At 52.0% G+C, this 27,049-nt stretch overlaps 1 protein-coding gene across 2 annotated transcripts; it reads left to right on the top strand.

Annotated features, from left to right (window-relative positions):
* Positions 1-724: 724 nt before the first annotated feature.
* TAB1 (TGF-beta activated kinase 1 (MAP3K7) binding protein 1) lies at positions 725-26,794 on the top strand. 2 transcript variants are annotated; one of them, XM_061206174.1, is made up of 11 exons: positions 725-779; positions 14,165-14,301; positions 14,675-14,828; positions 15,956-16,042; positions 16,536-16,674; positions 17,643-17,756; positions 18,379-18,490; positions 20,254-20,398; positions 21,986-22,208; positions 23,180-23,342; positions 24,942-26,794. In XM_061206174.1, exons 1-11 carry the CDS (start codon positions 747-749, stop codon positions 25,147-25,149), a joined length of 1,515 nt encoding a protein of 504 aa, XP_061062157.1. In that variant the 5' UTR covers positions 725-746; the 3' UTR covers positions 25,150-26,794. The 2 variants fall into 2 exon arrangements, with proteins under 2 accessions (XP_061062157.1, XP_061062158.1); XM_061206175.1 differs by having other exon boundaries at positions 24,946-25,054.
* The last annotated feature ends 255 nt before the right edge of the window (positions 26,795-27,049 follow it).

Raw genomic sequence — 27,049 nt, 5'->3', positions numbered from 1 at the left:
AACTTTCCTTTGTCCTCCAGACAAATAGCCCAACTCCTGCCTGGGGCTAGCAAGGTCAGAGCCTGCCCCCTACCCCCTTCACCTCACTTCCCCTCCATCTCTGTTCCAGCCACAGCGGCCTTCGGTGACACCCATGCTTCCTGAACCCACCCGCTCCCTTTCCTCGTGCCTTGTGCACTAGCTGTCCCCTCCTGCCCTTCCTTGTCGCCAGTTACCTGTCACACTGCCACGCCTGCCACATCCATAAACTCCCTTCCCAGTAAGCAGCACCATTCGAAATGACTTACGTATGTAAATGTTGTCCTCCCCACTTAAAATGTTAGCTTTTGGAGGGCCTGTCTTGCTTGCTGCTTCACCCCAAAGGGCCAGGCACAGTCACCCAATGAATATTTATTGAGTGAATGAACAATTCGCCCTCTCCCGCCCCCATAGCGCTCATAAAGTACCCTAATCCAGGGTCTTAGGAGCCCCACCTGAAAGGGATCCTGGAGAAAGTTCGTAAATAAAGATGAAGAAGGGCAACCACATAAGGAAGCCGTCCTTCCCTTTATCTCTCAGGGGTGAAAGGATGGAAGAGCGCGCCTGCGCGCTCGCTTCCCTACGGCCGCATCCTACTTCGGCCGTAGGGTGGCGCTGGGCGCAAGCTCTCTGGCAGCGCGGTCCTCCTGGCCGGCTTTGGGCCGCTCTAGCCGCCTTTCTCGCCTGCTCTGCCGGGAGGCGGGCACGCCTGCGGGGGTCCCTCCAAGATGGCGGCGCAGAGGAGGAGTCTGCTGCAGAGTGTGAGGAACCCAGTCGCTCTTCGGGGTGGGGGTTGGGAGCCCGGGGGGACCTGTTGGGTGCAGGCGCGGCTCCTTCTCCGCCTTTGGTCGCCTCCCCGTCCCTAGCGGGGTGTGGCCGCCGCCCTCCCCTTTCCCGGGCCGGCCCCCCCTCATTTCCGACCCCGGGTGCGTGCGGCCCCGCAAGGCCGGCGCGCGTGCGCGTTGCCGGCCGGGCCGTCGGGGGCTCGGATTCGCCATCCAGCGGCCGCGAGCGTCAGGGGCGCGTGGAGGGTGGGAGCGTTCTGGAGCCTGCAGGGACAGTGGCGCGCGGCCTTCGAGAGAGCCGGGGTAGCGAGCCTACCCCGGGCCCTGGGCGGGTCGTGCGATAATAATAAACATAGCAGCAGCAGCAGCAGCCAGTTGTGTATCGCTTACTATATCCCAGGCTTTGTGCCAGTAGCTTTATATTTCTAAGTTTAATTTTTCATAACAGCCCTGTGAGACAAGTACTGTAATTCTTCCTGTTTTACAGATGAGGAAACTGAGGCACAGAGAGGTGGTCATTTGCCAAAGGCCACACAGCTGGTAAGTGGCAGAGGCAGGATTAAAATCAGGGATTCTGATTCCAGAAACCCTCTTAACCTCTAAGCTATACGGAAGGAATGACTGGGTTCTGGTCTTGGCTGTAACTCACTGTGCTTCCATCAGCCTCAGTTTCCTTATCCGTTAGGTAAGAGCAGGCAGTGGGAGGATTGTCTTGAGACTCCCCCCTCCCATCTCCCCCGAGTCTGGACCCTCATGGGTTTGTCACTGGTGTCTTCCAGCCCCTGCATCCTTTTGACACTCATATACATAGATGCACATGCGTGTTGGCACCATGGACCGAGGGCAGGTTGCTGGTCCCCTGGGTCCTCCTCAGACATGGCAGTCTGTTGTACTTGCCTGTGGACTTGTCTGCCTCCTGTAGTGGAAAGTGAACTTGAAGAGAGGGTAACACTGAATAGTGTTACCAGCACCTCCCACCACTAGGTGCCGGGCATTCAATAAATTGTTTATAAAATAATGAGTAAAGCATTTGAGGCCAGGTCCAGTCCTCAGCCCTGACTTTACAGAAATGCAGCAGATCTTGGCCCTACTGCCCTAAGGGGTCTTGAAGCATTGGAACCGGAGGGTAAGGGTGGCCTTCACTGCTGTAATCTAATGAGAGGCTTTGTGTAGACTCCCTTTGAAATTGCTCTTCCAGGACAGCAATTCCCAGCTTTTCCCAGTGGGGAATGCTCTCTTCCCCTCCACACCTTTGGCTGTCCCTTTATTTTACTGCTGCCTGGCAGTTTGGCCTTATCCTTGAGTTGGTTAGGTAGGCCTAGCCCTTTGCTTTGTAGGAGGGCAGGGCCCCTATGTAAATGTCCCCAGTGTAGTAAATATTCCAGAAATACTGGGTGGATTGTGGCAGATGCTGGTGTGGTAACTGTCGTAGGCTGACGTGGCTTGCTGGAAGTGGCTACCGGCTTCCCTCCCTTATTGGTGTGATGGAGCCCAGGGGACTCGGGTTAGACAGAGGCGAGCTTTGCTAGCTCCAGAATGTGTTCCTTGGTGGTGTGCAATCTTTTAAAGTTGGATGGTTAGCTTTAAGCACATAGCACTGTGATGAAAGGCAAAGGGATGGCAGGGATGTCCACACCAGACCCCTCCCACGCTAATGATGATCAAGACATCTCTGCTCACAGGGTATCCAAGGGTCCACGCGGTGTGCTGGGCTTGACCTGCCCTCCACTGTCCTGAGTCTGGTGAGAGTAGCTCAAACACCGTCATTCAGCAGGTGGCTATGAGAGCTGCTGGTCTGTAGTTAGTGGGCCTGGGGATACGGAGATAAATAAAGCAGGTGTCCACCCCCACTGCATTTGCAGTCCTGCGTGGGAGAAGGAGCCTGTATCACTAATGTGATGTGTAAGGCACTCTAGTGTCAATGTGTTGAGGGGCTGCAGATGGCCTAATTTGACCAGGTCAGTGCAGGCTTGCAGGAGGGGCTGGGGATCTGCTGTCATGGTGCTGGGAGGGAGTGCCAGGGACAAGATGGCAGAGCACTTCGTGGAATGTCACCGTGAGGAGTTTCACCTTTGCTCCCCAGGTAGTGTAGTACCTTAAAAGGTCTTTTGAAGAAAAGATGAGCTTTTGAAGTAGCTTCAAAAAAACTTGGGGGGCTTCCCTGGTGGCGCAGTGGTTAAGAATCTGCCTGCCAATGCAGGGGACACGGGTTCAAGCCCTGGTCTGGGAAGATCCCACATGCCACGGAGCAACTAGGCCCGTGAGCCACAACTACTGAGCCTGCGCGTCTGGAGCCTGTGCCCTGCAATAAGAGAGGCCGCGACAGTGAAAGGCCCGCGCACCGCGATGAAGAGCGGCCCCCGCTTGCTGCAACTAGAGAAAGCCCTCGCACAGAAACGAGGACCCAACACAGCCAAAAATAAATAAATTAATTAATTAATTTTAAAAAAAAAACCAAAAAACTGGGGCCCTTCACAGCCTGATAAAACAGCTCACGGGTCCTGTATGGCCTTGGGCAAGTCACTAACATCCCTAAACCTTGATTTTTCACTTAACATCCCTGAACCTTGGTTTCCCCACCCGAGAGGACTCCCAGGAGTGTTGTTAGTATTAAATGAACACGTTACACTCCTGGCCTGGTGTGGTTACCCTCCAGCCGTGAAGCTCCACCTTCAGTCCTGATGTGAATGAAGGCCTACGGTTCATTCCCTTAAATGTCACTGAGTACTCAGTATGTGGCAGGCACTGTGTAGGTGCAGGGGACCCTGCCCTCGTGAAGCTTATGTTTTAGTAAGGGAGATAGGAAACAGAAAAGTACAGATTATATATGATATAATAATATCCAGAATATAACATGGGGGTGCTGCGAGGAAGAATAGGCAGGATTCACAGACAGCGGGGTGAAGGGCCTGTTTTAGACAGAGTGGTCGGGGAAGACTGTTGAACGTTTGATGAGATGAGGTGGGCGATGTGGGAGGGAGTATTCCCGCGTGAGGGAACAGGGGTGCAAAGGCTCCCCTATTAGGGGAGCGTCAGGGAGGCCAGCGTGGCTGGAGTGGAGTACGTTGGGGGAGTAGTAGAAGCCGAGGTCCGAGGGAGCCTTGTGGATCCTGATGTGAGCTTTGGATTCTTCGCTAAGTGTGATGTGGAACTCTAGGGTGGGTTTGAGTAGCGGTGTGAAGTGATCTGATTCGTGGCTGGAGAAAGAGCCTTCTGTCGAGAGGCAGGCGTTTGAGCGGCGAGAGTGGAAGCCTGGGACCTGCTGCGTGGTGCTCCCCGTGGGCCAGGTGTGAGACGACAGAGGCTTGGTCAGAGTGACGGGAGAGGAGTGGTGAGAAGGACCGAGTTCTGGCTGCGTTTGGGGGGAAGAGCTGATACAGTTTGCTGACGGATCAAGTGTGAGGTGTGTGACAGAGGAAGAAGAGTCGAGAAGGACTACAAGGTTTTGGTTGGAACAACAGTGGTGCCATTTACTGAGGTGGGGAGCCCTGGAGGAGGCGTGCCCTGGGAGCAGGGAGAATCAAGAGTTTAATTTTGCCTAAACTACTATTTACTTAATTATTTTAAAAGTCAACTTGAAATCAAATTTTTCCTGAGCAATTATATCTATGAAATCACAGGTCCTAGCCACATATTTTTCTTCTAATGTATGTTAAACACACAGCCTTAAAAACATCCTTTAGACCATCACCTACAACCATCTCATATGCCGTCAGAATGTGGTCCAGCTGCTGCAGCACACGGTAAGCTCCACAATTATTAGTAGCCCCTTTAAGAATGTATTAGTGCTATATTTGTGATGAAAACATAGAGGACCTTTGATGGAAACCCTAGTGAAAGAGGTGGGGGCCAGGAGTGGGGTCGGTCCCAGAGAAGCGAGGAAGGAAAAGGGGGTCATTCAGAAAGATAGAGATGGCAGGAGGCATCGGGGTGTTTTAGGCTTTTTGGAGAGAAAGAACTGCTGCCCCCACCCAGAGCCATCTTCCTGGGGGCATGATTCTCCCTTTCTGAGCTTCCTTTTTGCTTCTAAGGAATCCGGGTGCTTTCCCCACAAAAACACTCGGCCTTTTCATACTATAATTTGATATTCAAGCTGTGGCCTGAACTTGGAATCATGCTTTTGTCTATTTCTGCTGCCCAGGAGTTTGAGATGAGTCTCTGTGGGGACTTTTATGGACTACTTTTTTTAAAAATTAATTAATTAATTTAATTTATTTTATTTTTGGCTGTGTTGGGCCTTCATTGCTGCGCTCAGGCTTTCTCTAGTTGCGGTGAGCGGGGGTTACTCTTCGTTGCGGTGCGCGGGCTTCTCATTGCAGTGGCTTCTTTTGTTGCGGAGCACGGGCTGTAGGTGTGTGGGCTTCAGTAGTTGTGGCTCCCGGGCTCTAGAGCGCAGGCTCAGTAGTTGTGGCGCACGGGCTTAGTTGCTCCGCGGCATGTGGGATCTTCCCAGGCCAGGGCTCGAACCCGTGTCCCCTGCATTGGCCGGTGGATTCTTAACCACTGCGCCACCAGGGAAGCCCTTATGGACTATTTTTATGTGACATGGTCACGTGTACATGAGGTGCTAATGCTGAAATATATATGTACAAGGTGTGACTCCCTTAATGGGTTAAATACAATTGAATAACTAGAGAAATTTATACCAAAATATGAATTTTGGAATCTCCCTCAGACAATCAAGTTAAAATTAGGCTTTTCGAAACAGATTCTTTCTTGTGAGAAATGAATTTGTAACCCATCAAAGAGTTAAGTGAGCCATACTCACTGTTGTATGTGTTTATGAGGCTCTGAGCCTGAGACTCCCCTTTCTCAGCTTCTCACGACTCATGTTCAGGCGCTAAGCACCGCTTGCTGCTGGTGCTGCGGGCCTGGCATTTGCGGGCGTGGGAGAAAGTGTGCATCAGTGTGTGCAGAGGTGGAGGGGTGGGTGGTTTGTGTGAATAGAAAATACGTGACCTTTCCGAAAATTGTTCAGAAACGTGGAGGAGGGAAGCAAGAGTGTTGGCAGTCTGGTGGGTTTTAATAGAATCAGCAATGAATGCTTGGTATGGATAATCCCCGATGGCGGTGGAGAGAAGGGGGAGAATACAATTGAAGCTTACCCGGCCACAGCAGGGTGAGAATGATTTGAGGGCCACTGCTGAAATCAGGGAGGACCAGATACTCTCCCACTCCCACACGGGTAGCACCTCCTGGAATTCTCTGGCAGCTTGTTACTGAATGTTTGAGCTGCTGTGGGGACTGCACTCTACGCAGGGCCGTCGCTGAAGGAGCACTCATGAGTATCTGAGAAACTGCCCATATGTCATTGGGTCTAAGACACTATGGATTATAAGGACACATCATTATTTTATATACTACTAAGAAAGAAAGTGCCCTGCTAATTAACTTGTAACACACTAACTTCAGGGATACTAAAAATGTTGAAAATACATGTCTTTGAATCGGTGAAATAAAGTAGCCAATTAACAATACCAGGCTATAACCTGAGAGTTGCCACAAGTTGCCAAATAGTTAATAGCCAGTGAGTAGGTACCCAGAATGCACGGTGAGGCCACGGGATGGATTTCTCAGGGAAGGGGCCCCACGGCCTTGGGCAGTATTTTCCCAGAACCTGGAACACATTCAGTGAGGTGGTTAGGTGTATGCCGATGTAAAATGCATCCTTACATATGGAGGTTATTTGCTTTTTAGTTCTCTTTGAAACTTTCTGATGATATCAGGAGATAAACTTGGTTTGGTCCTAGTATGTATGTAACACCTTTCTGATTCTTGCTAATCTCCCTTTATCTCAACAGAGAGAACAGGGCTTCAGCTCAGAGTGCAGCAGCCCATGAGTTCAGCTAGAATTTAATAACCTTGTTTTGTTTTCCTTTTTTATTACCATCAAGATTTGGCAGGTAATAATGGTTTTCCACTTATAATACTGAAAAGTTTACATTCAAAATGAAGTCATTTGAATAAAAGAAAAAATGGCAGATTAAAGAAAAAACATGAAATGGATGATTTGTTGAAGATGGTGAGTGGATGGTTGAGGTTTGGGAAACACGGGCCTCTGGCACCAGTGGGATTTGAGCCGGGCTTTTGTGGGTGGATAGGACTTGGAAAGACAGAAGGGGGGGGGCTCTGCCTTACCATAGATACTATTTAATATGCTCTTTGGGTAATTTTTTTCTTATTTCTTCTTTCTTTATTTAAATAGCAAGCCAAGTTGGCTAGAAACTCATTGTTTAAAGAATGTCAATGTGAAATAGGAGAACTTTGCTCAGCAAGGTTCATATATAAATGGTTTGTTTTAAAGTATGTGCTTGTTTCTGTGACTGTACCTCTAGGGTCAGTAGCCTCTTTATTTGAGTCTCCAAAAATACATATGGCTTTTCAAGTATCATAAACCTTTGGCGGAGGTGTTACTTCCCTTCTGTGTTTGGTGCAGACACCTCCTGTCAGAAGTGGGTTAGCTTCCCACGCTTTTTGTTCTGGTCACGGTGTTTTAGAAGTCATTTGGAACACTCTGTAGCAGGCCTTATCTGTACAAGATAGACAGCTGAGTGAGATTGTTAATCTGTCAAAGGGTGAGATTCAAAACTATGTCAACAGGCTGGATGGCTGAGATGAAAGCATTAAGATATAATCCAACCGATATAAATTTAAGTTTAAAAAACTGTACAGGAGTGTGGTTTTGGGGAACTGACTCAAGAGAACTTCAGAGGAAAAAGACTGTTATTTTAGTTGACAGTAAGTAGAGGCTAGATGCCCATCTTTTCTTTAAGTATGTGAAGGCTGTTGTTTTTTGTGTTGATTTTGTATCCTGCCACCTTACTGATTTATTTCATTTGAGTTAGTTTTATTATTTATTCTTTAGGGTTTCCAAATACCATCATATCAACTGCAAATAGAGTTAACTGTACGTCTTTTCCAAGTCGTATGCTCTCCTTCTTTTCTCTTGTCTAATTGCATGTGCTAACACCTCCAGTTCATTATTAAGTAATGGAGATTATAGGTATCCTTGCTGTGTTCCTGATCCTAATGCGAATGCCTTTTGTGTTTACCCACTAAGTAAGGTGCTGGTATTAGGACTGACCGAAGTATATATATAATGGCACATTAAGAAAATATCCATCAATTACTGTTTCCTTAAGTGTTTTTATCAGAAATGGACAAACACTGCCCTTAAGCCCTGGAGTCTTTACCCACTGACCTAAACACTGATTGCCAATTACTAAAATAATGCATTTCCAAAATATTACTAGCCCAACATTATGAAAATCAAATTTCAGAAAAAGCACTTAACACTGTAGAAGTATCCGGACACTAGGCATAAATACTTTCTGAAGAATAAGGTGCTTGTTAAGTAGGTTGACCACTGTCAGACACACAGTCCTTCTGGTTTGGGGAGCTTGCTACGCTCATGTCAGCCGGGCATGGCTGCAGCAACCAGCGCGGCATCAGCCCGCTCCTGAGAGCAGCTTCGTGAGCTCCCATCGTGAAGTGCTTTTACATGAATTGTTCCTCTGCCACGACACACTGATGTGGCAAGTTCCTCAGTCATCCATTTGAGTTTGTCTCCTTCCTTGTGAAAGGCTAATGTACTAGTCTTTTTCATAGTGTATTTCTCAATGCCGAGTGGGCCCATAAGTTGCTTGGGTAATATTTATTTTTTTTGCTGGAAAGTATGAATTTATTGGAAAGATTTAAGTCCCTGGAAGCCTGTCTCTGTCCCTTGTGGGAGTTAGATAATGGCAGAGGAAACACTGTGACTGCAGCATCGATGACAGGTTTTGCATCGTGGGCGACACATTCATATTGTTCATCTCAAATTAGAGGACGAGTTCAATCCATCTTAATCTCAGTTTTAATCACAGACAGGATTCTAGAAAGTATAAATGTCTTCTCCTCCCATGCTTTAAAACAGCTGTGACACTTTGGGGTGCCAAATACTGGCTTCTTGGCCCATCTTTTCAGGACAGGGGACACTCCTAGTTGGGGAGATGCTTTTGTGCCTCTGCTTAATCTTATGCTTAATTTCATCCCAGTTGGAGGCAGGAGACAGACCCTAGAAAAAGGAGTTTCTTTGGGAAATTTACTTGCGAGGTTGCCTGAGACCTTTGTGAGGTCCTTGGTGATGGAGGTATATTAATCAGATCTAAGACATAGGGGATGATTGGCAATATCTGTTCCTTGAAATATAATTCCTTGGCAATGAACTCCTTTCTGTGGCCTAAAAGGCCTTACACTGTCCCTACTTGGGCACACACGTGCATGCATGTGTGGGAACGCAGGAGCAAGCCACTTTCCCCGCTACTCACTACAGAGGCCACGCCAGCCTCACACTTCCTTAAACCCAAGTCATTTTATTTTCTACCTCAAGGTCTTTGCATCTGCCTGGAAGGCTCCTTCCCCACTTTCTGAAATGGCCACTGCTCCATAATCGTTCAGGTCTGTCTCGGAGGTCACCTCCCCAGAGAGGCTTCTTCTGACCACCTCATCTGAAAGAGCCCTCCCCACCACTGTCTGTCCCCTTACCCTGATGTATTTTCTCCATAGCACATTTCCTTGTCTAAAAGTGCCTTGTTTATTTATCGTATTACATGTTTGAAGTCTCTCTCCCTAGAAAGGAAGTTTCAAGCCAGGACCCTCGGTTGTTTTCTCCACTGTGTCCACAGCACCTGGAGTAATGCCAGCCTGTTGTAAATGTTCAGTAAACATTTGTTGAATGAATATATGTATTAATCAAATATACTCTCATTGCATAATGTCATATGTGGATTCCAAAGACTGAAGTTCTCACTTATGTTAAGAGAGACATTTTTGTTGCTTTAAAATGAGACAGGTCAGGATTAAAACTAGAAACAATTTCGTGTTACTATGAAGCAGTTTTTTGTTTTGATTTATTTCCCTGTAGCTTGACCTGAAAGAGTTAAATGCTCAGCATCATCAGGAGCTGAGCAGAATTTCAGCTCTTGTTGCTGTTCCTTTTCCATTAGTAGCTTTTAGTCATATGTTCTGTTGTCAAAGACTGCTAGTAGGCATTGGTAGCGTTTTAGCCCTTGTGGTGAAGTTGTGTGAATTTTTAAAATCCCATAAAGAAGACACAAGGACTTTTAAAGACATAGCATTTGATGAATTGCAAGATTCAACATAGTGAAGATGTCACATCTCCTCAGATTGATCTATAGATTTGAAACAATTCCAATCAAAATCCCAGCAGGATTTTCTTGTAGATACAAGCTGATTCTAAAATTTATATGGAAAGGTAAAGGAACTAGAATAGCCAAAACAGTTTTGAAAAAGAATAAAGTTAGAGGCATCACACCAACTGATGTTATAATGTAGATTTTAAATACAGATTAATAAAGCTGTGGTCATCAAGAGCATTGAGTTGGTGGAAGGATAGACACATAGATCAATGGAATAGAATAGAGTCAAGAAATAGACCCATACGTGTATGGCCAGTTAATTTTTGACAAAGGTGCAAAAGGTAATTAAATGGAGAAAGGATAGTCTTTTTTTCTTTTTTTTAAAGTAACCGGAGGTATTTAAAATACTCTTTTTTTTTAAAAAAATTTATTTTTGGCTGCGTTGGGTCTTTGTTGCTGCGCGCGGGCTTTCTCTAGTTGCGGCGACCGGGGGGGCTGCTCTTCGTTGCGGTGCATGGGCTTCTCACTGCGGTGGCTTCTCTTGTTGCAGAGCACAGGCTGTAGGTGCACGGGCTTCAGTAGTTGTGGCACACGGACTCTAGAGCGCAGGCTCAGTAGTTGTGGCGCACGGGCCTAGCTGCTCTGCGGCATGTGGGGTCTTCCCAGACTAGGGCTCGAACCCATGTCCCCTGCATTGGCAGGCGGATTCTTAACCACAGCGCCACCAGGGAAGTCCAGAGAAAGGATGGTCTTTTCAACAAATAGTATTGGAAAAATTGGACATCCATTTGCCAAAAAAAAAAAAAAAAAAAAAATTTACCTAAATCTCCTGCCTTATATAGAAATTAACTCAAAATGGATCACAGGTCTAAATGTAAAACTATAACACTTTTATTTTTTATTTATTTATTTTTAAATTTGTTTATTTGGCTGTGCTGGGTCTTAGTTGTGGCATGAGGGATCCTTTAGTTGAGGCCTGCAGGCTCTTAGTTGCAGCATGCATGTGGGATCTAATTCCCTGACCAGGGATCGATCCTGGGCACCCTGCATTAGGAGCATGGAGTCTTAACCACTGGACCACCAGAGAAGTCCCTATAACACTTTTAGAAGAAAACAGAAGATACCTTGACCTGGGACTGGGCAAAGAGTTCTTAGACATGACATCAAAAGCATGAACCATGAAAGAAAAAAAATGATTAAATGGATTTCATCAGGGGCCACAACTATTGAGCTCGCGCGCCTCAGTGAGAGAGCCCGCGTGCTGCAAACTACAGAGCCCACGTGCTCTGGAGCCCGTGCGCCACAACAGGAGAGAAGCCCGAGCACTGCAACGCAGAGACGGTGCACTGTAACGAAAGATGCCACATGCCTTAACAAAGATCCTGTGTGCTGCAACTAAGACCTGACGCAGCCAAAAAAATAAGGAAAATAAATAAATATTTTTTAAAAAAGGATTTCATCACAACTAAAAACTTTTGCTTTACAAAAGACACTGGTAAGTGAATGAAATAGCAGGTAGAGACTGGGAAAAATATTTGCAAATCACATATGCAAGAAAAGACTTTTATCCAAAATATATGAAGGACTCTCAAAATTCAGTAGTTAAGAAAACAAACAACACAATTAAAACATAGGTATGAGACTTAAAGAGACACTTCACCAAAGAAGATATGTGAATGGCAAATAGGCACATGAAAAGATGCTCAACATCATTATTAGCCATTAGGGAAATGCAAATTAAAGCTGTGATGAGATATCATTATACACTTCTTAGAATGTCTAAAAAAAAAAAAAAACCGTGTGATGAGAATGTGGAGCAACAAGAACTGTCGTGCATTACCTGTGGGATGCAGATGGTACACCACTTTGGAAAACAGTTTGGCAGTTCCTTATAAAGTTAAACAGCAGTCTCACTCCTAGGTATTTACCCTAGAGATATGAAAAGTTACGTTCACACAGAAACCTGCCCATGAGTGTTTATAACAGCTCTCTTCATAATTGCCAAAAACTGGAAACAGCCCAAATGCCCTTCAGGGGATGAATGGATAAACTGTACTACATCCATACGATGGAATACTGCTCTACAATAAAAAGGGACCAACTGTTGATGCACGCACCAGCTTGGATGAATCTCAAAGGCATAATGCTGAGTGAGAGAAGCCAGTCTCAAAAGGTTATGTACTTAAAGACATAGAGTACAATGGTGGTTGCCAGGGGCTGGAGGGAAGGGAGAACGGGGAGTTTTTGTTTAATGGGTATAGAGTTTCAGTTTTACAAGATGAAAAGAGTTATGGGGATGGATGGTGGTGATGGCTGCACAACATTGTGAATATATTTAATACCAGTAAAATGTACACTTAAAGATGGCTTAAAAAATGGTTAAGATGATAAAGTTTATGTTATATGTGTTAACCACAATAAAAAGAGGAAGAAAAAGGTTATGCACTGCATAATTTGATTTATGGCGTTCTCGAAAAGACTGTAGAGTGATGGGGCACAGGTCAGTGGTTGCCAGGAGTTAGGGGAGGGTGTGGCTTCAAAGGGGCAGCATGAGGGCGTGTTTGGGGAAGATGGGCTGTGCTGTGTCTTTATTGTGGCAGTAGTTACACAAATCTCTACGAGTGTTAAAATTCATAGACCTGCCCACCAGAAAGGCAATTTTACTATACGCTAATTTAAAAATAAAAACAAACTCCCACACCCTGCTGAAGTTGCTCCAGGGTGCAAAGCACAAAACTAAAGCGCTGGAATAAATGCAGCATAAAAGCAATTGAAATGAAAAAATGAAAATGAAAAAGCTATAAAGTCACTCCCTGTCAGTATGTAAATAAACAAAAGATGAAATTTGCCACGAAAGCTAACCACAGGCTTTTTACATGTCTGATTGCAAAAGCCTGTTGAAGTAGTTTTCACATCCTTTTTTGAAGTCTGTTACTGCTAACTTGTAAGAAGTTGTGCACGGTATTCGTGCTTGTTTAATTTTCAATAAAGCTTTCAATCCAAATTTTACTCTCCTTGCAGTTGAACTTTGATTTTCCCAGTTTTAGTTTGCTCTAGTTCAGACTGGTGGGCACGGGAATGCCTTTGTGAACCAGGCACGGCTCTCAAGTGGGGGCTGGGTGTAGGGGAGGCTTTCAGTGAGTTAGTGGATCACACCTGCGCCTGGTGTCAGGGTCGTTTCTGGGGCTTAGTAAACGCAGGTGCTCAGAGTGCCCCCCCCAAGGAGGTTTAGGGAATTCAGAGTCTGTGTTTGGGCTGGCTCCTAGACAGCTCTGTTTATATGTGTGTGTGTTTGTGTTTAAAGCTCTGTTGTGGTTATACTGAACAGCCTGCTTTGAGATCCGTGGGGTAGAATGGGAGTCAGACACAGGCAAGAGTGGGGGGCCAAATGTAGTAGGGATACACAAGAGGGCTGGCAACCAAGCCTGGGGAGGGGCTTCCTGAAGGAAGACTTCCTGGAGGCGGTGACTCCCAAGCCAGAGTCCCGAAGGACATGGAGAATTATTAGACAAGGACAAGGAGAGTGTTGCACGCAGAGGGAAAGAGCAGGATGCGGACAGGGTACTGCAAGCATTTGGTACTAGTGGAGAAGCATATGGCAGGGGGGCAGACGGGAGAGGACGACACCAGGGTGGAGTGGGGACCAGGGCGTGGTGACCCCAGTGCCAGGAAGAGTGACTGAGGCTGAGCTTCTAAGTCAGTTTTTCTAGGTGTGGATCTGGGTTGCTTGAATCCGTCCCCTGGGAGGAGCCGGCTACACTGCATATATCCTGAGCCCCCGCCAGGATCAGACATTCTGTGGGAGGGGCCTGGAAATCTGCGGTTTTAACCAGTGCCTGAGGGATTGGAGTCAGAGCCGTTGCAGTGCAAGGTGGGGACCACCAAAGAGTTTTATACGAGGAGTTTGCTTCATTTGTGTATGTGTGTTTCACTCATGCTCCATAGCGTAGCGCACTCCTGGAGATCACTGCTGAGCCTTGCATGTGGGAACTCTAGTCTTTTTCAGGTTTCCTGGGGAAGTTTGTGGATTAGCCATAAACCACGCAAACCCTTCTGCAGGTGTTTGTTCATACACGCATCATTGTTTTCCAGGAGGAAGTGGAACCCTCTGGGTGGGGCTCCGGGCCTGCTAGGTTTTTGTCGGGGAAGAAAAAGAAGATGAGGTGGGGTCTGCCCTGGGCGAGAAGGTAATGCGTCTTGGTTTCCTGGTGTCCTTCCCAGGAACTGCAGCCAAGCTGGACGGACGACCTGCCACTCTGCCACCTCTCTGGAGTTGGCTCAGCCTCCAACCGCAGCTACTCTGCTGATGGCAAGGGCACTGAGAGCCACCCACCAGAGGACAACTGGCTCAAGTTCAGGTGAGGGTGCTGGCAGCGCTCTCCTGGGCATCAGAAGTAGGTTTGCAAGCAAGAGAAAGCAGTTTTGCAGCTGTTTTCCTTGGGGCTTCCTGTTGAGATATGGCCCACGGGAGGTGGTGTCTGCTGCTGTCCCCTCCACATCTAGACGTTAGACCAGCTGAAGGCCTGCTGCAGGGGGCAGGGGTATCCTAGAAGGTCATGGCCAGAGTGCAATGATGGTCAAAGTGGGGGACCCACGTGGGCACCTGAAGCCACAGCTGCTGTGTCTTTTGTCTCCCCAATGCCTTTCCCTCCTCCCCCTCACTCTGGAGCTGGCATCACTCTTCTGTGAGTCCCTGGTCTCAGGCCACCTCCTGCCCTCTCCCTCTGTCAGGAGTGAGAACAACTGCTTCCTGTACGGGGTCTTCAACGGCTACGATGGCAACCGGGTAACTAACTTCGTGGCCCAGCGGCTGTCCGCGGAGCTCCTGCTGGGCCAGCTCAGCGCCGAGCACACTGAGGCCGACGTGCGGCGGGTCCTGCTGCAGGTACTGGGGCTCGGGCTGGCTGGCCGTGGCTGAGTTCCCTGGGCCTCGGCCCTGCGACTGCAGAGCCTGCGGTTAGCCCGGGGCTGGTCTGAAGACCTCGCTGGCTCCTTGTCTCTGCAGAAGAACCAGCTCTGGGAGCCTCTCCCAGCGGCAGGGGCACCCCACTTCCCAGGTGCAGGGCCGGGCAGCCAGCAGCAGTCCTTCCCCACGACTGGCAGGGTTGGCTCTGGACGAGATGCTCCTGGGGAAGGGGATTATGGACGTCACCTTGGACGTGGGGTATGGTGGCAGTTGCTGAGCCCTGGTAGAAACAAGGTCGTTGAGGGTGATCCTCTCCCTCCGTGTGGCTCAGGCACTCAGCCGCTAGTCACTGCGGGCTCCCCAGGCCCTGCCTCCTCACTCCCAGTTGGCTCGTGCTTGTTTGCCACTTCTGCGTTTCTGCTTGCTGCTGTTCTGGAGTTTTTCCTCCTGGCATCTCCTTTTGGAAGCAAGTCCAGGGGCACTTAGTTTTAGATGAGAAGTGTGGATTCCTCTTCCTCGAAAACAGCGCTCCCAGCCATTATCCTGCCTTGGCACCTGAGGGCCCGAGCACCGGCCATGGCCTTAGGGCCCAGTGCCAGTGATTCTCAGCTGGTGCCCTTGGGAAAGGTGGCAGCATGAGCTGTGTTGAGGGGCCCTCAGGATGTGGCAATGACCCTAGCTGTCACTGACCTAGACTTAGTCTGGGCCGGGCGCTGGGTGCTCGGGGTGGATACCCTCAGTCACTCTCAGAGCAGCACTTCGTCTGTTTCATCGATCCATGAGGAGGCCGCGCTGCCTGGCCGGCAAGTGCAGAGCTGGCTGTCACCCTCAGGCAGCCTGACTCCAAGCCTGTGCTCCTCACCTCTCTGCCGCGTCCCGCCTCTCTGGTCGCTCTGCACTGCCACCTGGAAGGCACCAGCCCCGCGGGGCCATCTTTATCAGACCTTGCTCTGCAGGAGCAGCAGTGCCTGGTGGTGCACCGTGTGAAGCCCCATCACGTGGTAACCTGCAGCTGATACAACTTGTTGCTGTTAATAGTGAGCATTTCAGCATCAGATGACAGAGGTGTTTGAACTGGCCTTTGCCTCCTTGTCCTCTGCCTCCAGGCCTTCGATGTGGTGGAGAGGAGCTTCCTGGAGTCCATCGACGACGCATTGGCAGAGAAGGCGAGCCTCCAGTCCCAGCTGCCTGAGGTAACGTCTCCAGCCTGTGCCCCAGGAGAAGCAGATCAAGGTCCAGCTTTGCTAGGAGCAAGGACTCATCTGCCATGTCCCTCCCAGGCCATTGATACAACTGGGCCAGAGCAGCAGGCGTTAGGGGACAGTTTCTGATGGGATGCGGGTGGCAACGGGTCTGCCCTCCTAGGGCCCTCCTTGGCTGGCTACGAGCAGCCACACTCTGAGACTCCACTTGGGGTGGGCATAGGGTGTAAGAGAAGCTCCTTCCAGGTCGGTCCTCTGCCCGAATCTGTCCAGGCCTCGTCACCTGCCTGCTCACGTCATGCGCAGGTACCTTCAGGGCCGACGGGACGAGTTAGGTCACGCCTGGCTCTGCTGAAAGAAGCCTGCCCTGGAGCTGCAGCCAGCTTCCTTCCCGGCCGGGCCTCAGATGCTCTCTCTTTAAGGGAGGTTGGTGAGATGGTCTCCAAGGCCCTGGCCCGCTCTGACCGCCGATGATGGCTTCTAGGGCGTCCCTCAGCACCAGCTGCCTCCTCAGTATCAGAAGATCCTCGAAAGACTCAAGACGTTGGAGAAGGAGATTTCGGGAGGAGCCATGGCCGTGGTGGCGGTCCTTCTCAACAACAGGCTCTATGTCGCCAATGTCGGTGAGCCACCTGCCTGTCCCAAGATGGGAGAGCAGGGGAGAAGGTCAGCCTCGGGATCCATGTGTCCTTTGGGCGGTCTGCTTCCCAGACACGGAAGACCTCCACCTCGAGCGTCCTGAGACCACTAAGAGTTTCCCGTTAACTCCATAGGACGTCTCAGTCCCAGCCCGGGGCATTTGAAGTACCTGCTGAGAGGCTGGTGTCCCGGCTTGAGTCCCCCCTGTGCCCCTAACTGGCTTGTGGCCTTGGGGAGTTGTGTCCCCTCTCTGGGCTACCTCAGTGGCTTCCTTGTCTGGAAGAGGTTGCCCGGCTGTGGAAGACCCACTTGGCATGAAGGGCGGCAAGATGGGCTGGGTGTGGGCTGGAGGGTGAGAGGTCACAGGGACATTTGGATTTGTAGGTGAAGAAGGGCCATCTGGGAGCCCGAGAAGGCGGTGCCCTCAGGGTGCAGTTTACGGCAGGGGCTCTGGAGAGACCCCACTGATACGGTCCCTTTTCTCTTCCTCTTTTCCTTAAGATTTCGTTATGGAAAAAATTCAAAACTGTAATAAACAGCAGAGTGAAGAGCATTTAATGAACTGCTGTGGGCCCATCCCCCAGCCCCAGCATCCCTTCCCCGGCCAGCCTCGCTTCATCTACAGCCCTCTGTCCCCGCGTTGTTGTTAAGCAAACCCAGACATTGTGTCGTGCTATCTGTAAATATTGCAGTGTGGCTCCTTAGAGAGAAGGTCTCTTATTAAAATCCTAATCGTAACTGTCCTCGGATGTCACTGGAAAAGTTTAACCTAATTCCTTAATGTTATCAGCTCTCCCTGACTGGTGACTGGCTCCAGTGGTCTGAGCCTATTTTCTTTGCTCATTTCAAGGATTTCCATGTGTGAGATGCTTGCCTTTTCTCTCTTTTCTCAACGTGTCCTGTTCTTCGCTGTGCTCTCAGTCTTCGCTCAGCTGCTCAAATTCTCCTGCAGGTACGAACCGTGCACTTTTATGCAAATCCACGGTGGATGGTCTGCAGGTGACACAGCTGAACGTGGACCACACCACAGAGAATGAGGATGAGCTCTTCCGGCTCTCACAGCTGGGTGAGTGGGGGGCGGGGCCTGGTGGCTCGCCCTGTGCCTTCTGTTGGCCATGTAGAGAGAGGCATGAAGTGGACGGGCTGTGACCTTGGGCTTGGGGCCAGCCTGCCTGGGGTTGAATCCCAGCTCTGACACTTACTAGTTGGTGATTTTGGAACTTACTCAAGTTTTCTGTGCCTCAGTTTCCCGTTCTGTGTAATGAGGATAATAGTAACACTTACCTCAGGGTGTTGTGAGGATTGAAAGAGTTACTACATGTGAAATGCCTCCAGGAGTCTCTGGTATGCACTGTTATTGGTGGAGACTGAGAGGCCAAAGAAGTCCTGGGGCTCCAGCTGCCGCCATGGCCACCCTCTCCCTTCCCTGTGAGCCCAGGCTGCAGAGGGAGCTGAGCTGGGCGGTGCTGGATCTGCTGTCCCGTAGGGGAGGACTCAGCCACGGGTGTTCTGATGGGGATGGGGGCTGAGGACACTGGGGGACTTTGGGCTCACTGCCCTCCAAGGTGCCTGCTATGATCTCACTTCCTGTTCAGTGCCTGGTTTTTGTGGATATGTCTGTATCCCCTTCTTTTGGTTCTTCTTTATGAACAAACTCTGAGGTTGTCGTGTTGTTCTTCCTCTGGTAGGTTTGGATGCAGGAAAGATCAAGCAAGTGGGGGTCATCTGTGGGCAGGAGAGCACCAGGCGCATTGGGGATTACAAGGTCAAATACGGCTACACTGACATCGACCTACTCAGGTGAGTGGCCGGCCCAGCTGCCCCCATTTGTAAGACCAGAGGCCTGGGGCAGATGCAGATTTTAGGCTCTAGGAACAAAAGGTACAGTTGAGGTAGTATGGAGCCCAAGGAGATTCTTTCGTTCTCCCAGAGAGGTTGGTGTGGGGCAGGCCCTGGACCCAGCAGGCCAGGAGTTGGGGTCCTGTAGAGCTAGGCTGGCAAGGGGTTAGGTGGGGAGCTGGGCCAAAGCCAAGGGCAGCAACCAGTGCCACAGGGCCTGGCAGGAGAGGCCAGAGTTGGCATGAGCTGCCTGGTATGGATAGAGACAGACCGAAGGCCTATTGGTCGGTATTGTCATGGCTGGGGCCAGGGCGGGGCTGCCAGATGGGTTGTCCCTTCTGGATGCCACCCACTGCTCATAGCAAACAGACGATGATAATAACGTGAGCCTTCATCCAAGCCCGTGCACAGTTTTTTACATCCGTTCTCTTATTCAGTCCTCAGGCCCTGTGAGGTGGGTGCTGTTATTGCCCCAAAGGTATTTTCGTATGAGGAAACTGACACATGCAGACACTCGGTAGCCTGCCTGGTCTCAGGGCTAATAGTGGGCTTAGGCAAGACTTGAACCCAGGCAGGCTGAATTCAGAGCTCGTGTCCTGAACTACGGCGACCCTGTATGCGAGAACACTGTGTGTGTGTGTGTGTGTGTGTGTGTGTGTGTGAGATGCCCATCTTGTGTCTTAGAAAACATGTGTTACAGCTCCTTACCCTCACAAGGTTTAAATAATTACATTTGGAACCTTTTGTCTCTAATTTGTCGAGTTCTGTTTGCTTTATGGAAAGGTCCATCTGTGATTTAAAACAATTCAAACAGTGCCCAGGATATGCAGTGAAAAGTGAATCTTCCTCCCACCCCAAGCCCAGACTCCTTCCTCAGAAGCTGCTAGTTTCTGAGGTATCCTGCCCTGGAGTTTCTGTGTACATGCGCGCGTGTGTGTGCGCGCCGCCTGCCCTGCGCATGGCGCGTGCTTGTTGGGGGTGGGGAGGGAGCAAGCTGCTTTTTCAAAACACCCACAAATGCTAGCATTCCGCGCCCAGTGTTGTGCACCTCACTTTTTTCAGTATAGGCACCCACTCCTCCATTCCTGCACACCTACAATTTAGGCTGGCAGCATTCTTGGTAACAGTTGCTAGGATTCCAGTGTGTAGCTGTCAGCACTCACCTAACCCGCCCCTACTGATGGACCGACTTTCAGGATGTTGCCAGACTCACTCTTTCAAATCGTGTTGCCAGGAACATCTTCTTATCCCTGCCCATGTGTGCATGTGTGCATGTTGGAGCTTCCCGACATTGAGCAGCTCTGATGGTGCGTCAGTTCATAGTCCCTCTGCAGCTAGAGTGTATGTGGGGCCTGGGTCAGCTTGGAGGAGCCCAAGAGGAGTGGGCTTTTAAAAGAGAACCCATCCCTCTGGCTGTCCCACCCTCCCCCTGCCACCCCCCGGCTCTGTGGACCGGAAATGCGGAGTGGGACCAGGATTGGGCATTTGATCTTGGCCGTTGTGACCCCAGCCTCCCCCTGGCTTTCCTGACCCTCTGAGCTTTATTTTAAGAGCTGCCCTCAGAAGACAGGTCTGTTTTTCTGGTTTTCTCTCTCCTCTCTTTCTTTTCCTCTTGTCAGATGTGTGTTTTATTTTACATTCTGGGTGTAGATTCTTCTCACCGGAATAAGTGTCCCCAGGGGGCCATTCCAAGCACAGCTGTCCCCTCTGCTCTCTTCCTACAGCGCCGCCAAGTCCAAGCCCATCATCGCGGAGCCTGAAATCCACGGTGCACAGCCCCTGGATGGGGTGACTGGCTTCCTGGTGCTGATGTCCGAGGGGCTGTACAAGGCCCTGGAGGCAGCTCACGGGCCTGGGCAGGCCAACCAGGTGAGCTGGGCCCGAGGAGAGCACGGCTGGCCAGCCTGCAGGGTGGCATGCTCCCCAGAGCTCTGATTCTCACATGCTTTCACCAGACATCTTCTCTGGGTTCAAAGTTGGGGGAAGAAAAAGCCCAGAGTTCCAAGAACACCCATCCTACCCAAAAGCTTTGCTCATCTGGGCTTGAAGCAGTGTCAGTTCCCAGGGCCCTGAGCAAAGCCTAAGGGAAGAGGGTGAGGGAAATGAATTTCCACAGGCACACGTGGCTCTGGAGACTGTCTGGGAAGGGCCCGGGTGGGCCGCGGAGGAAAGCCCAGCAGGGGCGCGGCCTGGTACACAGAGCGCTGGCCAAGGAGTCGTGCGGCCCGCCCAGGTCCCGCTCCACTGCCTCCTTCGCTTCCCTCTTTGAGTTGCAGATGATATACAGTTCATTCCTTGTTTCTGAGACGGGGATGATGACATCTACCTTTGTGGGGTTGTGATGAGGGCTGGGCGTGGTAGACATAGGTTCTCAGCCAGGAGGAGCTGCTGCTTTTTCCTGCACCTTGGAATGCACGTGTCAGATGGTCGTCACTAAAGTGGGACTTGGAGGCAGTCACATCGAGGATGATCTAGAAGGGAAGCTGCCTTTACCTGACCTGGGCTTGCTGGGTCAGTCAGAGAAGTTCAGCTTGCGTTTCTCCTTCCATCTGTGATTCTGGTGAGAAGGTAACCTTTTCTGCTCTGTCCTAATTAAAAATAATGAGGGAAAGTCTTAGGTGCCTAAGTGTCTCCCAATACCTGTGTTCAAGGTTTTTCATCTATTTTATCTCATTCCTTCCAGTAGCCTTATAACATAGTAGGAGCAGGGGCTCACTGCCATGTCAAGCTAGGGAACTTGGGGCTCACAGAGTTCAGGGTCTTGCCTGAGGTGACAAAGCTGGTCAGTGCTGGAGCTGAGCCCCCCGGACCGGGCCCAGGTCATTTCCTGTTACCTGCCCCTGCCCTCCTACCTCCAAGAGACTGCAGCCAGCCATCATGTAGAGGATTTTGTGTTTATATTTTTTATCTTACCATAAATGTGATTTTTTTTCCTTTCTTTGCTCTTCGCGATAAGACTATCCAGTGGCTTTTACTGGGTTCTAGAATACACTGGACAGTGGACTTTTCTGAGGGCAGGGACCCTCTCTTCATCCTGTATCCTCAATTTCTGACAAAATCGACATATCATCTCCTACAATAAGTTTGTTCCAGGAAAGAAAGCTGAATAATAATGACAATTTGTACTGAGCTTTTTAGTAGTCTCCGAAGTGCCCTCACATCCATTATGTTATTTAATCCTCGCTGTAATGCAGTGAGGTGGATATTATCCCCCATTTTTTTGGTGTGTGGAAGCCAAAAATCAGAGAAATCACAAGGTCACACCTTTTCTGATGAGAAAGTTCCAAAAGAATTATCCTGAATACCTTGAGAAGCTCAGGTTGCAGGCTTGGCTGGTGGGGACGTCCACTTGCTTGGCTGGTGACCCCTAAGTGTCCTGATTCGGCTGTGAAGGTGTGGCCTACACTCCCTGGGCCCCCTCGTTCCTCACCAGGTTTCTGCTCCCCTCGCCCCCAGGAGATCGCCGCCATGATCGACACGGAGTTCGCCAAGCAGACTTCCCTGGATGCAGTGGCCCAGGCCGTGGTGGACCGGGTGAAGCGCATCCACAGTGACACCTTCGCCAGTGGCGGGGAGCGTGCCAAGTTCTGCCCAAGGCACGAGGACATGACCCTGCTGGTGCGGAACTTTGGCTACCCCCTGGGAGAGATGAGCCAGGCCGCACCCTCCCCCGCCCCAGGTATGTGTGCGCAAGCCTGCACTAGGAAGGTGCCGGAGGCCGTTTGGGGCTGGGGCCTTGCTGCCTGGGGCGGAGTGGAGTCGGGAGGCCCAGCTTTGAGCAGTTCCAGGCCAGGCCCTGACTTGAAAGCTCTCTGAGCTGTGCTTATTTTTCCCTTTCTGTCTGTGAAATGAGGACAGTACCACCTGCCCTGGCCTCCTTTGAAAGACCTGAGTGCGCGGGAAGCACTTTGCAGCGCCACGTCGCGGGGACAGCGGCCGCTGCGGGCTCGGTGCCTGCTGTGCGCCAGCCACCTCACCCGCATATTTCCTTTCGTCCTCATTAACAACCCTTTCACAGAAAGGAAACTGAGGCCCTAGAAGGAAGGGACGTAGCCGAGGTTGGGCATGTCAGAGGTGAGGGAGAGACACTTTACTCTCTACCTTTTTAATTCTAAATCAAGTTGCCCAGGAAGAATTATTCTTTTGTTCTCCCTCCCAGTGCTGCTTTAGTGTCAAGACCATCAATTCCTGGGGGCTGCATTTCTTTTTCTTTTTTTCAAACAAGCAAGCCCTAGCACTCAAGCATCAGATGGATTTGTTCTCCCACGGACACCGGGGTTACTGGAGTTTCTCTAGCTTGTTATTGCAACCGTATTTTTGTTGGGCCAACCTCAACTAGGAGCATACTTAGCCCTTGGGTTAAAGCACCGTGGGAAGCCAGGCAGTAACCCTTTCGTTGAGGCAGCTCAGCACTTCTCTTCCTGCTTTGAGCACCAGCAGTGCTTTGCTGCTGAGAGGAGGCCCCTGCTGGGCCCGGAAGAGTCTCTGCCACAGATACTCCTTCGCTGTCCTAAGGGGCAGAGGGTCAAGCTAGGGGATCCGAGCCGGGCCACCACCTACCTTCTCAGGCCCTGGAGCGGCCCTGTTGCTGCCACCCCAGGGTCCCCCCCCAGCCGCGCCCTGTAGCCCACCACTCTCTTCCTCCCAAAGCTGCAGGAGGACGCGTGTACCCCGTATCCGTGCCTTACTCAAGCGCCCAGAGCACCAGCAAAACCAGCGTGACCCTGTCCCTCGTCATGCCCTCCCAGGGCCAGCTAGTCAATGGGGCCCACAGCGCCTCCACCCTGGATGAAGCCACTCCCACCCTCACCAAGTAAGCGGCCACCCCCAGCCCCAGCCATCTCAGGCCTGCTTCCTGGGCACAGCCCTGGGTCCCTGGACAGGAGTGGCTGTAGGGCCACGTCCTGTGCCTGAGGAACCTTGGGTGAGATGCCCTGAGATGCGCTGGGGTCTTGTTCCTCTCAAATCCCCCAGTTCCATCCCTGGGGAGGCCTCCCTAGCCTCCGAGGGAGGCTGCAGGTTCCAGCAGCTCCTTGAAGCCGGAAGGGAGGGGGTGGAGACAGGCAGCTCCTGCTGACAGCCTGCTGCTCATTTCTTCTTGCAGGTGCCATGCATTTGTTTTCATTTAATGGGAAGGTTGTCCTCTTGTTCTTTTCTCTTCTCCCGTCTTGGAGTGTGTGATCTGGGGGGCCTCCCCCATGGTATCTGTGCTTGTGGGACATTGTTTGGCCTGTGCCGGCTTATGAGAGCCAGTGCTCTCTGACTAAAGCGTCCGATTTTAGCTTTGAAGCGAGTTCTCTAGTTTCAGGCTGGGGGAGGGGTGGAGGCAGCAGGGGGTCTGGAGCCTGGGGGTGTGGTGGGCAGGCCCCCTCCTCACTCCTGGCAGACCTGCCTGACAGGTCTGGTGTCTGCCCTGCCCCCTCCACGTCTGGGGAACGTACCCCCACCTGCCACACCAGGGGGCTGGGCTCTGGTTTCCACATTCCAGCCCTGCACAGAATAATAGAGGTGCCCCACCCAGCCCACTCAGGATCTGGCCGGTTGGAAGGGCCACCGGGAAGGTTTCCCTGTGCCTCGCAGGGGGCCTTTCCTTCTCCCTGCCCCCAGGCTGCTGCCACTGCCACCACTGCTGCCGCCACCCCTGTGGGCTGGAGGGGCCTGCCAGGCAGCTGAGTGATGGGCATCCTGAGCGTTGTACGGGTGGCCTCCCCACCCCTGCAGGGCTGCTCAGAGGAGCCACCAGCTGTGTCCACAAAGGCAGGGCGTGATAGCAGCCATCCCAGACCAGGCAGGAGAACCAGCCATTCTTCTGTGCCTCCAGCTCCCTGGGTCCCTCCATCCCGCGTCGGAGCTTAGTTGCCACCACCCCCCCCGCCCCCACCCCCCCGCCGCTGCCGGGCTGGCCCAGCTCTGAGTGCTGGGAGTGTGCGGGACAGTGGGTTAGTAGGTAATTCCCAGATGTCACAGGCTGTGTGGCACAGGGTGGGTGCCTGGGGGGCCCGTCCCCACCCAGCTTGCGAGAGGAGCGAGGAGGAGGGAGTGAGGAGGTTTTCCGGGAGAAGAGCCCTGGCCTGCCTGTGACCAGTGGGGTTTGGTCTAGGATGGATTTGGAGAGGTTGGAGTGGATGGCGTCCAGCTTGGCGCCGCTCTGAGGGTGGCAAGTTCTGCATCCTACGCGGTAGCCACTAGCCACGCGTAATTACTGAGCACCGAAGTGAGGGGTCCATTTTATTTAACTCTAGTTAATTTAAATAGCCACACGTAGCTAGAGCTTCAAAAATACATTTGACTTTTCCTCTGCCCCGAAGAACATCTGACCGGCTGGCTCTTGTGGTTGCCTTTGTGGCCTGTGCCCTGAGGGGCTGGCCAGACGCCACGGCCTGTGACTGATTTGCCCCTGTTGTGCTCCCAGCCAGAGCCCGACCCTGACCCTGCAGTCCACCAACACGCACACCCAGAGCAGCAGCTCCAGCTCTGACGGGGGCCTCTTCCGCTCCCGGCCCGCCCACTCGCTCCCGCCCGGCGAGGATGGCCGCGTGGAGCCTTACGTGGACTTCGCGGAGTTCTACCGCCTCTGGAGCGTGGACCACGGCGAGCAGAGTGTGGTGGCGGCGCCATAGCCCGGCCGCGGAGTGCAGCCCGAGCGGGACCTTGCCCGGGGACGGGGCCCGGCTCCGGGCAGGACGGGCCTTTTCCTGCCGTTCGCCGGTGCCCCAGGGGCCAGCGGGGGCCTGGTGCTCAGCCTGCCTCGTACTCTCACTCCGCAGCCCGCGGCGCTGTACAGGCTGCCTCTCAGCGCACCAACGCGGACCGGACCCCTCGTCGCGGCGGCTGCACAGGGGCCGGAGGCAGTCCGCCGGGCCGCCGCGGCCACGACCATTGCCGTTTCTCAGAACAAGGGGCACAAGTGCGGCAGCCCACGAGCCCCCCGAGTGGCAGCCACTGCTCTCCCAAGGCCACCCCCTTCCCGCCACCACCTCCCCTGGAGGAGCCTGTGGCCACTGCTAGCGCCCCCTCGCCCCTGGGCGGTGGTTCCCGCCTTTCTTCTCCAGCCGGCCTCCAGAGTGGAACCCCAGTTGGCGTCCGCACCTTCGAGGCCTGCACCCGTCCCTGGGCCCCGTCCTAGGCCTCCTTGGGCTCAGGGGGACTGGGATGGCTGCAGAGGGGGCAGTCAGGTGGAAAGGAACCGGAGAGAACTGGTCCAAGAGGAGCACTGGTGCTGGAGCCCACCAGAGTGGGTAGGCTGGGCAGGGCTGGCTCCCCAGAGCCGGGTGAAGAGGTGAGGTGTGCCCACACTGAGTGGGGGCAGGGGCCGCCCTTGTCAGGCCCCTCCGGCAGCGGCGAGGCCGAGTCGGGGTGAGCAGTCCTGCTCTGCTTTTTCCCTGCTGGAGCTGGGGGGGGCCCCAGGGTGGGAGCCGCTAAGACTTCAGTCTTAGCCACTGACTGTGAGCCTCTGCCAGCTCCACGGGAACACACAGGTCTCAGGCCAGGCCTTGGGGCTCACTGGAAACAGAGAACAGTGGAGATGGTTCCAAGAGGGAAGAGGTTCCTGGAGCCCTGCTGCTCTGGGTGGTCGAGGGCTTTGGAGACGTGAACTGTTTTTACAGACACTTAGGGTCGGGATCAGGCCAGCCCAGGCCCTCCGTTAGACCATTTCATGCATGTTCTCTGCCTTCGGTGGGGAAGGGGTGCCACCAGGGCTGTCAGCTGGAATTGCCCTTTGTATTTTCAGAGGAGGAAGCAGGCTCAGGAGACTCACACCTTGTCCAAGTCACACAGTCAGTGGTGGAGCAGACCTCAAACTTTCTTGTCAGTCTCTGAGGCCCCCCTGGATTCTTGCCCACACCCCCCTGGTGCCCAGCCTCCTGCCCCATGATGCCCCAGACACAGCTCACCAGGGACTGGCCGCTGTGCGTGGCCTCCAGTGTGCTTGGACTCTGAAAAGTCAAAGGCCAGTTCCGAGGTTCCCTGTTCGCCCTGTGGTCCAGGAATATGTTTTCCTGTGGCAGGGCAGGGCCCACTGTGGTGCCGGTTTCCGAGGGGAGCCGCGGCATGAGCAGAGGAAAAGCGGATCTCAGCGGAGGGCCCTGACCCCCCTCCGCTACGAAGCCATCTCTGTTGTGCAGGTGAGCAGATTTAAAATCAGTCACAGAGGCTTGGGCACGAAGGGATTCTCTTCTGAGAATGTCTCTGTATGCTGTTTGGTCTCTAGAAATAGAATCACTTTTTTACGGCAGTAAAGAGATAATAAAGGGAGGTATAATACGTCGTGGTGTTAATAGTCTTTTACGGGTGTCTCGTGTAACTCGCGGCGGCCCTGGGAGGTGGCTGCCGCCTCCTGCCCCGCTCAGCAGCCGGAAGCACCAGCTCACCAGGCCGGGGAGTGGCAGAGCCAGGATGCGAACACGGCCTCCGGACCGGACCGGCTGCCACCTCCCAGCCTGAGGGGAGAGCGCTGGGTTGCTCAGCGTCCCCCCAGGTCCCTGCACATCTGGAGGGGGTGACAGTTCTGCCCTGCTG

The sequence above is a fragment of the Eubalaena glacialis genome, chromosome 11 (assembly GCF_028564815.1).
Source record: "Eubalaena glacialis isolate mEubGla1 chromosome 11, mEubGla1.1.hap2.+ XY, whole genome shotgun sequence".
Taxonomy (NCBI): Eukaryota; Metazoa; Chordata; class Mammalia; order Artiodactyla; family Balaenidae; genus Eubalaena; species Eubalaena glacialis.
Note: the sequence above shows the minus strand (reverse complement) of the source record. Positions and strands in the feature narration are given on the sequence as shown.

Excerpts from the sequence above, each read along its gene's own strand:
- TAB1 (XM_061206174.1), top strand. The coding sequence starts at position 747 with ATGGCGGCGCAGAGGAGGAGTCTGCTGCAGAGT. Across the intron at positions 16,043-16,535 it reads TCCAGTCCCAGCTGCCTGAG|GGCGTCCCTCAGCACCAGCT; the intron begins GTAACGTCTCCA and ends GATGGCTTCTAG. Across the intron at positions 17,757-18,378 it reads CTTCCGGCTCTCACAGCTGG|GTTTGGATGCAGGAAAGATC; the intron begins GTGAGTGGGGGG and ends TTCCTCTGGTAG.